Genomic DNA, 12148 nt, shown 5'->3' on the forward strand with positions numbered 1-12148 from the left:
CTCTAGGAAAGCTTTTTCGCCCTACAGATCCCCCACTTTCTTGTAACCTTGACAACTGAGCAGGAAAAAACACCACCACCAGACCCTCCACCTGTGCCTTTATCAGTGACTTGAGCCGGCCGCGTTTCATATCCGTCCCGTCCAGCCTCTCTCCAAGGGGGCACAAGCAGAAGCCTCTCAGCGAGGCGGTTGTGCGGTTCTTCGGGCCGGCCTCGCAAGGCCCACCGGCGGGCGGTCTTCTTTTCCCCACCTCTCCCTCTCCGCAAGCCCCATCTTCTGCCCCTCCGCCAACCGGCAGAGGGCGCTGCGCGCGGAGGCCATTCTCGGCTGTCGACCGTCTCGTTCTCCCAGCCTCTGGCCAGCTTCGGGTCAGGCCTAACTTGTTTTCGGTAGCAGCGGGACGGGTGGCGTTTGGCCGAATCGGTGGTCATGGAGATCGGCACCGAGATCAGTCGCAAGATCCGGGTGAGGCAGAGGGAGATGGGGCGCCGGGGACGCTGAGAAAGGGCCGCCCGGCGAAGGGGAGCGTCGGGCGGGAGGAAAGCCCCACGGATCGTGTCCCTGCCAGCCCAGTGGGCCCAGACCCGCCGTCGCCCCACACGGACCAATCAGCCCTATAGGCAGGAGTGGGGGTCGCCTTTTGTCTTAAACGGGAGGCCGCGAATAAGATGCTTTGTGGCTGCCGCTCTTATGTTCAGACGTTATCGTCGCTTCCCCGATCCTGGCCCTCTCTTCCAGCCCCATATTTCTATAGGACCTAAAGGGCTTGTAGGGCAGTGACTTACAGAAGCCTCTTTCGCATCTATCGGGACGGTGAGGTCGTGGTGGTTTTGGCAAGTTCTGGAAAGCCTTATCTATGTATACAGATTTCATATAGTCCCCATGTTTCCGAGTTTACTGTATTTCCGAAGCGATCTACCTCTTCTTACCTCCTCTCTCACTGCCAAATTTTTATTAAAAGCTACATCGGTTGTGGGAAAAACCCCATAATGCTGCATATTTACAATATTGTAAATGGATGGCGATCCACCCCATTCATTGTGTGCCTATATGTGGGGAGGGAATGCCAAGTGAGTGGCATGCAGTGTGTTTAAGTTCTAGTGTATTTACTCAAAAGTAAGTCCTGATGAATTTTAATAAATTGACTTTCAGCTAGGATAATGAAAAGCTGCATTATCCCAAGTCTAATAGTTGATCCGTTAGGGTAGTATTGCCTATGTTGCCTATGTTGACTGGCAGTGGTTTTCTAGGATTTCAGACAGATTCCTTTTCCAGCCCCAGTTGAAAAACCTGGGATTTTCTGCATCCAATTATGTGCTTTAGCACTAAGCTATGACATTTTCCTTCACTGCACACCTAAATATGCATTAGATTTGTAGCCTTATTCCAGCCATAATATAATGATGGATATCTGGGCACATTGTTCTGATTCTTTCAGCTCTTTACTATGAAATGGAAGACAGGTTATTCCTGGCTAATAGTCCCTTTTTGATTCTGAACAGAGATTTCAGCAATTTTCAAGTATTTGGGTCAATTACTGCCTAGCTTTACCAACAGGAATTAAAACAATGCTGGTTTAAAACTAAATAGAGTCATTCTGTAAACTAGCAGACTCTTCTAAAACTTTTGGTCATATATTGTACATGCTTTTCAATTTGCAGAATTAAGTCTATTTACTCAACAATGGAGAGATCTCAGTTTGGATTTGTCTTTATGTGTGCAAGACTACTAAGCAGTAGTACTTAAAGAAGGGGTGCAGAACCCCAGGCTTGGGGTCTCAGTCTGCTTTCTGGGGTTTTCCAGAAGGTCCCATCCACTTTCCCCAGACCATTTTGGTGGTTTCCAAATCAATGCTGCCTTGGTGGGTTTTGTGTACTTCCCCACCTTCATTCTAAAAAACTAAAATGCTGCTCCTAATGCTTACTTACAAAAAGAGCTTTAAATTAAAAGGGGTGGGGTTTTGCCTCATCCCTTTTGTCTTTGCCTTCATTCACCACTGGAATGCAGCCCCCAAGAACTTATCCAAAATAGAATTTGCTGCTCTGACTGAAGGAGGTCTAACTATCCTGACTTTAAAAGTAATGCTACAGTCCTGTACACTTTTATTAGCAGTTAAGTCCCATTGAGGGACTTTTATGAAAACATTCATTGGATTTGGTTATAAAATTCTATACTTTTTTAGAATCAAAATTTCATAGTTCTTGGAAAAATTCACTTTCTCCTTGGAATAAAAATGTTTCTCTGTTTGTGTACATGTGTGTATGCATGTCCATGCTATTTAGTTAATAGAGTCACAAACACTCATGATTTGGGAACTAAATCACTGCAGAATTTGAAATACTTGCAGGGCATAAAGTACTGATATCAGAGATGAACCAGATGAGTTCATTTGATGATCCCCAGTGAATATCAATCAGAAAGCATTATGCAGCTACTCTGTTTCTTCTTCTTGAATGGATTTTCTGCAGTAACAAAACTGATGGAAGAACTGATGAGGAAGCTCAGAAAATTTTTAATTGGAAAAATCACTTGGACCAGCACTATCCACCTCTAGTAAAATTCCATGAATGAGGCAAGTCAGCAGCAGGATAAACTCATCTGGAAGCACCCTTTTTTCCCATTTACTTTTAAACTGAGATTTAAAAAAAAGTTACTAAAATTGATTTTAAAAATGGTTTAAATAAACCAGTATTTATTAAATATCCAAATAAAATATCCAGTTATCATACATTTTATCCCCCTTAGTATGAAGCAGATACTCGCTCTTTTGCCTTTAATAATAATGTGTCACAGTAGTTAGAGTGTTTGATGGGGGCTTTTTAGATCTACATTTTAGTCCCCACTCAGCCATGAAGCTCACTGGGTGACTTTTGGCTAGACACTGACTTTCAGCCTGACCAACCTTACAAGGCTGTTGTGAGGATAAACTAGAGAGGAGGATTGTACAAGCTACCTTGGATTACTTGCAGGAAAATAGGGGCAATACAAATATAATATATAAATAATGGTAGCTTACACATCCCAGTGCATGGGTGCTGCCTAGCCATGGATCCTCATGAAAGCACTCCCTTAGCTAAGAGCCATCCCTTGTTTTTAATTCTGTTTGCTGAACCATAATATTATGACAGTGAAGCCATATTGATAGCACAGTTTTAGCTGGTTTCAATAAATCACACTGATTTTCCTCTAGCCCAAAAAGGCTGTATCGGAAATCATTAGGTCCCATGCCATGCTGCAACTCAGCCTGTAACTAAAACTAAGCAATCACACCCCTCCAAGCTAAACCTACCCTTGAACCTCTGCATATTCTTTCTGCTTTCCCTTCTGTTCCCCTGTCATTTCCTTTGGCTGAATTTTAGATTATTAGCTCCTTGGGACAGAGATTACTGATGGTGACAGAGCAATAAGTGAATGAATACTTAGCTGCCACTTGCATCCCTGTTATACCTTAAGAACAAACTTATTTATTTACCTATATTCCATCTTTCCTCACAAAGTGTGTATGGTGGCTGATGATGTTCATAAACTCCACAGTGCACACAAATGTCGTTGAAATTTCAGTTCTAAAATAATGAATATAATAAAATGCAACTAATTATCAATTGGATAAGCAAGATAATGAGTGCAATTAAACAATCGTTTTGTGTTTGAGACTGCTAGAGCTCTTTTTGAATATTTTGAAGCTGAAATTCTTCATTCTTAAATGCCTTTCCCCTCGTTTTTTCATGTAGAGTGCTATAAAGGGAAAGCTACAGGAACTGGGAGCATATGTTGGTAAGTTGCATCTTAATTATTATTGCATTAATAGCTCACTTTTTTCCTCAAGAAACCCAAGATTGTGAACATAACCCTTTCCTTTTCCCTTTTATTCTTACCGTACCCATGGGAGGTAGGTGAGTCTGAGAGCCACTGACTGGTCCAAAGTCAGCAAAGAGAAAAGTCCTAAGCTATGCAGAGCTTCAGTGAATAAGATCATCACTTGAACTGAGCTCAGATACTTACTGGGAGCTGGTGAAGATGCTTCAGCGCCTAGATCAGGGGTCGGCTACCTTTAACACTCAAAGAGCCATTTGGACCCATTTCCCACAGAAAAGAAAACACCGGGAGCCGCAAAACCCTTTTGACATCTAAAATGAAGATAACACTGCATATATCGTTTTTTACCTTAATGCTAGGTATATCTTCATTATGAGTTAGCTGCAGCTCTTGTTCAGTCACTAAAAATTGTTATTTTTAATCTTACATTATAAACTAGTAGGACTGCTTTCATATATTTTGAATAGGAGAACAGCTTCCTGAAGAGTCAAAGTCAGTGCTAAAGGGCTGCATGCATTAAACAGCAAACCCCATAAGTTTGTCAGCAGTAAAAGCAAATGAATCTATCCGCGTATCATTAAACGTTTGGTTTTCTTCAGAAACTTTTCTTCGATTTATCCATGGTTGGCCTACGGGGCGAGGGGGGGGGGAGCTCAGTAAATCCACAGATCGGAGGCTGTGCTGGAGATATAGGTGTGTTTAGTGACTGATTAGCAGATAAACAGTCAAGTGCTGTGAATTGTGACAGGTCCCAAGCGTAGCCTTTAACATTCAGATGAAGGAGATTACATTGGGACAAAAAGAACCTTTTCAGCAGCATTTCATTTGGTGTAACATGAGAGCCTGCAGGAAGCTTGTTTAGCAGAGGAATGTAGCGATTTACTTAACTAGCTAGCGATTTACTTAACTAGCTAGCACTGCGTTCCTGAGTGGAGCTTTGAGCAGACCAGCAGCTGTGCCGGCGCGTGTTTTGACCGACGGAGCCGCAGCAGAGGGGTTCAAGAGCCACGTGCGGCTCCGGAGCCGCAGGTTGCCGACCCCTGGCCTAGATTGTGAATATCTAGTTTGTAGTTATCTTCCTATATGTTTGTATAAAGAAGCTGTCCCCCAGCTGTTAACATCTGAAAGTATTACACTGTAAACTGTAATCCATGGTGTTCTGTAACGTTGCCCCTCACTTCATCTTGAGGCTGGGGTAAAGTTTATTGAATTTAATTTCTGCCTTCTGTACTGAGCCTTTATTGGGGACAAAGGTTAGTGAAAACTAGCAGGGTGTTTAAGGCTACAATTCTGTGCACACTTTCCTAAGAGTGAACCCCTTTGAATGCAGTTTTTATGCAGTAGAAATGTGCATGTGATTGCATTGCAAATCCCGTTAAGAGCCACTTTGGTGTCATGGCTGGAGTGCTGGATAACAGTTTGCCTGCTTCAGTCTGTCCTGTGACTGTGTGCTTGTTTGTTCAGAGCACAGGATGATCCCCAAGGCTTCTTTCCTTCCTCATCCCCCCACTGAGGATTTCTAAATAAGGCAATCCATAGATAACTTTTTCTTAGCATTCAACCCTGTGATAGGAGGAGCTCCACTTGCTTCTTTAAGCTGGATCTTAGTTGCTGGGATGTAGTTTTAATGAATAGGCATTTATTGAATTATATTATTTTTGTTTGGTTTGGGTTTTTGTCTTGTATATCATCCTGAAAGGGTTTTACCTTCAACAGTGGGCTAAAAAGACATGTAAATGAATAAAATAAATGAAGTGTGTTGATGCCAGTGGAACAGAAACCACTGATAACCCTTTCTCTGCTGCGCTTTAGTTGCTTGGGGAAGAATAGGAGATCCTCTCTGAAGGAGACTTGGCGGGAGGGGTGCAAGGGGGGAGGAGAGGAGGGGGGGGTCTATGAGCAGAATCATTTTGTCTCTTGAAATACATTTTAGATATTTATTGTTTAAAGCATGTACTTTTTCTGATATGTTTATGGTAAAGGCAGGAAATATTTTGAGCAGGCCTTTGGGAGGTTGTGCATAGCAAATGTGATCTGTAGTACTAACTGTGTAGCTGTCCTTAACACACAATATCCAGGTGAAATTTCCTTTCTTTACATCAGATGAAGAGCTCCCTGATTATATCATGGTCATGGTAGCCAACAAGAAGAGTCAGGAACAGATGACAGAAGATCTCTCCCTCTTTCTAGGAAACAACACTGTGAGATTTACCGTATGGTATGCTTGTCTTCCATCTAATTCTGTGGACTTCAGTTATATGATATTTTGGTCCTAAACCTTGCTTCACAGCTATGTGTGTGTTTAGGATGGAATATAGCTTAAGATATATGAATAATTCCACTACTGAAAAATCAGTAAAGGTTTGACTGCTCAGTTCCCCTGCCTTCCAGGTGCTGCAGTGAACTGATTCAGTGCATTTGCTGTGCATAAACCATGTAGCTTCTGTGGATAGTAGAGACTATGACATCAGGGATAAATGTGCAGTTTGGTACTGCTGCTTTTCCCTGCTCCCTTCCTGCTCTCCCACTGGGGGGCTATTGTCAAACCCAATGCATAAGAAGCATCTATGTGGGTATGCCTTTAGCTGTTGGTATAGATAAATCAGTGGTCGATGAAAACAGTAAACTCAGAATTTATCCTTTTTATGAACCTGGGTGGTTAATTTGAGATTTCTCACTTCCACCTGCCTCATGGCAGTGCAGGAATTTGAACATGGATCTCGGGTGTTCCAGTTCAGTGCATTACACTGTTCTGATGTGGATAATAATTCTACATTCCTTAACAAGATTAAGTGCTGGAGCTGAGCAGCCCATACTTCCTCTTTATTATTGCAAACTGACTTGGGAACAGTAATCCTGGCTTCATAAGTAATATTAATTCAGAGTTCACAGCTTTGGATGAAGCCAAATCTTTGTGCCAATACCAGCATGTGACCAAAGGGGTAGTGGGAAGAACATTTGGCCTCAATACTTGTGCACAGCTTTAGAAACCATACTTAGAGATACCTTGAATTATCATCTTAGCAGACCAACCTGTTGCACTGGATCCATAAAATTAACATGTAAAGGAAGTGTTTTCCCTTCTTATTTGGTGGGAGAAACTGCCATAAATAGTGAAAGATTCCCCCTAGGGAAGCTTTATGGAAAAATAGATGTTCAGCATTTAAAGCATTTTCTTATCTTTCAGGCTTCATGGTGTATTAGATAAGCTTCGGTCTGTTACCACAGGTAAGTAAAAGAACCATCTAGCCTTTTATTTTACAATAAATCTTCAAGAAGGAATACTGTGGGTGAACTTTCATTTTTTAAAAATATTTATTTATTTATTTATAAACAATCTTATACTTGTTGAGTTATCCTGGGAAGGGTGTAATTCCTGCAATCTGTGCAGTAAATAGTCCTTTAAGAGAAGATCTTGCATAAAGGAAAAATACTGAAAGTATGACTTGCTGCAGAGTGAATCACAGAAGGTATGCTTCTGTTGAAAACTGCAACAGTTGCATTTTCATTTGTGTATAAATGCTGTGTGTAGCTTTGAACTCAGCTCTGATATACCTGTCTTCCCAGAGCCTACCAGTCTAAAATCTCCTGAATCAAACATCTTTGAGACCAATTTGCCTTCTGGCAAAAGCACATCAAGTGTAAGTGAGGAAAGAAGAGGGGAAGAAATCCTACATCCTCTTACAGTCTCAAGTTCTCGTCCAGAAAGGACTGATTCCAGAGTTTCAACTAGCTCTCAGGAACAAAGAGCCTTTGACACCCGGTAAGGTTTTTACTTTCATCTTAAGAACTAATAGCACATAGTAATCTCTGAAGTCTTGTGGTAGTCTTAGATCAGCCACTGTTTTTCAAGATCCATTCAGACATAATCCAGATTGTTTTTTGGAACTACATAAACAAGCCTGATGAGCATGTACTCCCCCTTGTCCTCATGCCCTCTGATCCCTTCCACCTGTTCTGATTTAGTGACAAAACACAGTTCTAACTGTAGCAAATTCTAATAAAAATGGTTTATACAAACTGTTGTGTGCCTAGAAACAAAGATTGTGAACAGTACTTTAAACTAGAGTTGCTCTTTTGGCAAACAAACAAAAATATGGTTTGCCATTAAATTCAAAGTAAGGGAAGGAATTGAGGTGCATGAAGCAAAGGAAGGAGGGAGAGGGAGGATGTTGGGATTGTTTGCAGCACTAAACTACAGATGACTGTCACAGCTGAATACTTCTGCCTCCTTCTGCAGTATACAGGTAATAAAACTGTTCTGTAATACTGGTTTATGATTAAGGGTTGCTGCAAGGGATCCTTCCTCAGCTTGGTGTGCTTCAGATGTTTTGGACTACCTGTCCCATACTTCTGATCATTGCTATGCTGGTAGAAAGCAGTTAAAATTCAAAGCATGTGGGGCTTACAAAGTGGAGAGAAGCAGCTGTAAGTATTGCTGAGGTAATGAGGAATGCCTCTAAAACTTCCCTCCAGAGCACACTTTTGTTGGAGTAAGTCCAAGATAAGTTTACACATGAGTAAACATGTTTATGATTGCATGCTGAAGCTTGTTTTGAGGAGCAATTCAGACTGTCTAGAAAAGAATGGAACTTGTGCTTTGCATTGTGCAATAACTTGTATTCCATTTAAATAATGCAAGTGCAGAGTTGAAGTTCAGGGGATGTAAAATATATTTTTGTCTTATTCCTTGTATTGCTCACTTTCTTTACAGAATGTTTAAAGATTTCTGACATGAGATAGTTGATCTCTCTTTGTCATGTAGGCAGCCCTGCCAAGATGATTCCCCATCCCTCTTGATGTCCACGGTGAAACCGCTCAGGGAGCTCTCCCCATTGGAAGCTGTGATCGACATTAAGCCTGAGCCAGATGATCTCATCGATGAAGACCTCAATTTTGTGCAGGAGAATCGGTTGCCCCGGAAGAAGCCTCTGGTAACAGTGACATATGGCTCTTCTCGCCCATCTGCTGAAATCTATCGCCCACCAGCCAGTCGAAATGCTGAAGGCAACATACACTTTCAGCGGTTGATGCAACAAAGCAACCTACAGACTGCCAAGCAGCTTGAGATGCAGGGAGGCAGGTCACTGGAAACCATCCAGCTCTGTGATCCCGACACATGTGGCAGCTTGGCTGAGAGTTACAGGCCCACTTCCAAAGGGAACGCTGATAAAATTAGCAGTGAGGTAAGTATGTGAGCCCAAGCAATGCTGGTATTTAACACATCCTCAACAAATGGAGATCACCATGGACACCTGGAGTCCCCTGTTCTAAACATAGCAAGAGTGGTCAAAAATACCTCACACGTGACATCTAAACTTTGTGGCATGCAGACTCTAGTAACTTTAGCATTTTGGAGGAGAAACATGAGTGTGTGTTGTTAGCCTTGAATAGAGTGAGTAGCAGTTGTCATGCTGATCTTCTGCCCGTTGGCATAGTTGGGGTCTGGTGAGAGTGCTCTGTAGAACTCTAGCATGCCAGGGCATGTTTAATGGTAATACTAAATCAGAGGATTTCAGGCTGTCTGCTTTGTGGAAAGTTGTCAATTTGCTGCCATTGCTGTGGAGCTCCTTAGCATCATAAAGGATTCCGTAGGAAAATCTAGGCTGGACAGTCACTTACCAGATAGCTGGTGTCATAGAACAGTTAGAGCAGGGATGCTGAACCTCTTTCAGCTCGAGGGCTGAATTCTATTTTAGAGAAGCTTGCAGGGGCTGCATTCCAGTAGTGGGTGGGACTGAAACACACCTGTTCTAGTTTAAAACTCTTAACTGGCAATAAGAAGCCTTAGCAGACATATTTCAGTAATTCAGAATGGGCTAGGGGAGGAAAGAGAAGAAAAGCACACAACAATCTGTGGTCAGTGAAAGAGAGTAGGATTGGGGAGGGGATGCAGCTAGGTTGGGGACTCCAGAGGAGTGGATAAGGACCTTAGGCAGACAAGACATGGCCACTAGAACTGAGGTTCTGCACCCCTATGTTAGTGGTTTGAACTGTTACCTGGGAGAGCTGACGTCAAACCGCACATAGTCATGAATCTCACTGGGTGATCTTGGCGCTTTTATTCTTTTTTTGGTCTAGCCTACCTCACAGGGTTGTTGTGAGGATAAACTATGTGAGGGGAAGAACCATATACTCCATGGTTCTACGTGCCTTGGTGTGAGAAATGATAAATACTGCATATAGGCATAGTACATTACATTGTACAAATGGAGAGTGCATCCCAGAACACTCTTAGCACTTCCTTGCTAAGGGGTGGGGTGGGGTGGGGTGGGGGGTCATGATGGTCAAAGCTGTAATTCCAAGATTCCTGGCTGTGTTTTACTTGATGCCAGAAGCTTCTGAGGAGGTTGAAATTCTTTAGAAATACTTGAAAACCACTGGGCTACTTTGAACTGGAGGGTAAATCAACCTTGCTTGTTTATCTGGCTCTTTTTAGCAACCCACATGCCTTGATGTTTAGGTTGCATTGAAACTAGATATGAAAGCTAGTTTTCAATCCATGCATGTAATTAAATCAAATGAATTTGTTCTAGCATTTATACCATATTCTTCAGTTGGAAAGGCTCCCAGAATAGCTTACCAGTCAGTGGAAATTAGACAGCCTCTGCCTGCACAGTTACAATATAAAAAGGCACAATGCAAAAGGAAAAGGAAATGGTAAAGCAAAAAGGGAAACTAGAGAACTCAGGAACCAGTTCTTCGTTATATGGTTCTCAGAAGATCCAGCTGTGGTGAACATGAGCCATTCATGTTCACATGCGTCCAGGCAGTAGCTTGCTGATGTGACCTTCCTTAAAATGGATGTAGTAAAAGCAACTTGTAGTTGGTTTTATAGGGTGGGGCTTCCACCATCTGCGACCTAGTTGGAATCTGCCAGTGTCTTGTTACCCACACCACTGCAGGCAACACTTAGCGGGCCAGATGATATCACCACACCTCCTGCCTTGAGGCAGATGGCTCTGCTGTTTTTTCTCACTGGGCACTTGGTTCGGATGGCCTCACTGAAGGGTGAGGAAGGGCCCAGCCTAGCTGGTCAGAACAGCGGTGAGTGGAAATTATAGTACTTCACTGCCTGGATATTATACCATGTCAAGGCCACTGCATAAAAGGGAATGGAATGGATAGATATCTGACTTTCAATATGGGTAAATCATAATACTGGAGAAATATTGAATTGCCCTGTGTGATTGAAAATATTCCTGTGAGTAGCTCTTCTTTGCATTCAGTTGCTGCTTTCTGAATTGAGTTGGCTGTGAAAGCAAAAATTACAGAGGACAATGTGGAATATATCCAGCTTTAAAATCTTTTCGGTTTTGGACCCACCCCACAGACTTAGGAAGCCTTTGGCGTGACTGCTGGCTTGTATCCCCAGTTCAGAAGCAGCAACGGTATGCATGAGCAGTATCTGGGGACAAGCTGCAGCTCTGAACAAGACATGAGTATTGTAGTTGGCAGTGCTGATGATCCTGGATAAGGCTCAGCTTGATAGGGATGGGATCTCCCCCCACACGTCTCTCACCCAAAGCAAGAGTTTCACAGCTTGGCTCCATTGCTGAATGCACAAAAGAGAACGGAAGCCAGGAGTGCATTTTCCCAGTTTTCATATGAGGCTTCTTCCTGTGCAAATCAGCTCTAGCCTTGATCATTTCCAGTTTGTAATGCACTTTCCCTGGAGCTGCCCTTGAAGTCAGTCCAGAACTTTCCATCTGATTCAGACTGCTGCTGCCAGATTTCTTCATGGATCAGCAGGATGGATTATACTATGCCAATTTTATGCAAGCTTTATTGGTCACTAGTTTGCTTCTGAGCTTATTTCAAATCCTTGTTTTTTAAGTCCTGAGTAGGCGTGTTTTGGAAAGCACATCTTCCACACATGAACCTACTTGAGATCTTAATTCTGTTTCTGAGGCTCTACTCATTATTTCCGCACCAACTATGTGTCTGTGGCATCTGAATTACAGAATAGTCTAAGAGAGGTTCATCTGCCCCTCCTTTTTATATGCACACTCCAAGCTGTTTTATTGCAGAGGTTGATTTTTAGTTAGGTCCTCCAGATTATATATCTTATTGGTGCTGCTTGCTGGTGTCTGTTATGGTTGTTTAGCTGTGTTTAGATTGTATTTTACCTTCTTTCATGGCTGTATCTTTTTAACTTTGTTCAACACATTGAAAAACATTCAGTGGTGGGATATAAATATGGAAATAAATAAAATCTTTGTTCATACTCATCCCTTGTTACCAATGCCTCTGCCTTTCCAGTTGTGTCTTCCTCTGTTAAAATTTAGACTATAAGCTTTTGGGACTATTTTAAAAAAGGTGTCTTTTAACT

General features: G+C 42.3%; 1 protein-coding gene across 1 annotated transcript in view; it reads left to right on the forward strand.

Annotated features, from left to right (window-relative positions):
* Positions 1 to 342: 342 nt before the first annotated feature.
* Positions 343 to 12148, forward strand: part of ZC3H14 (zinc finger CCCH-type containing 14) — a 30600-nt gene continuing 18794 nt past the window's right edge. The window contains exons 1-6 of the mRNA XM_044436399.1: positions 343 to 465; positions 3732 to 3774; positions 5920 to 6034; positions 7004 to 7044; positions 7384 to 7579; positions 8582 to 9002. Coding sequence (XP_044292334.1) covers positions 430 to 465; positions 3732 to 3774; positions 5920 to 6034; positions 7004 to 7044; positions 7384 to 7579; positions 8582 to 9002 — 852 coding nt within the window. The 5' untranslated portion in view covers positions 343 to 429. The remainder of the gene's footprint in view (positions 466 to 3731; positions 3775 to 5919; positions 6035 to 7003; positions 7045 to 7383; positions 7580 to 8581; positions 9003 to 12148) is intronic.

The sequence above is a fragment of the Varanus komodoensis genome, unplaced genomic scaffold, assembly GCF_004798865.1.
Source record: "Varanus komodoensis strain SLA01 unplaced genomic scaffold, ASM479886v1 scaffold3, whole genome shotgun sequence".
In the NCBI taxonomy this organism is placed as follows: domain Eukaryota; kingdom Metazoa; phylum Chordata; class Lepidosauria; order Squamata; family Varanidae; genus Varanus; species Varanus komodoensis.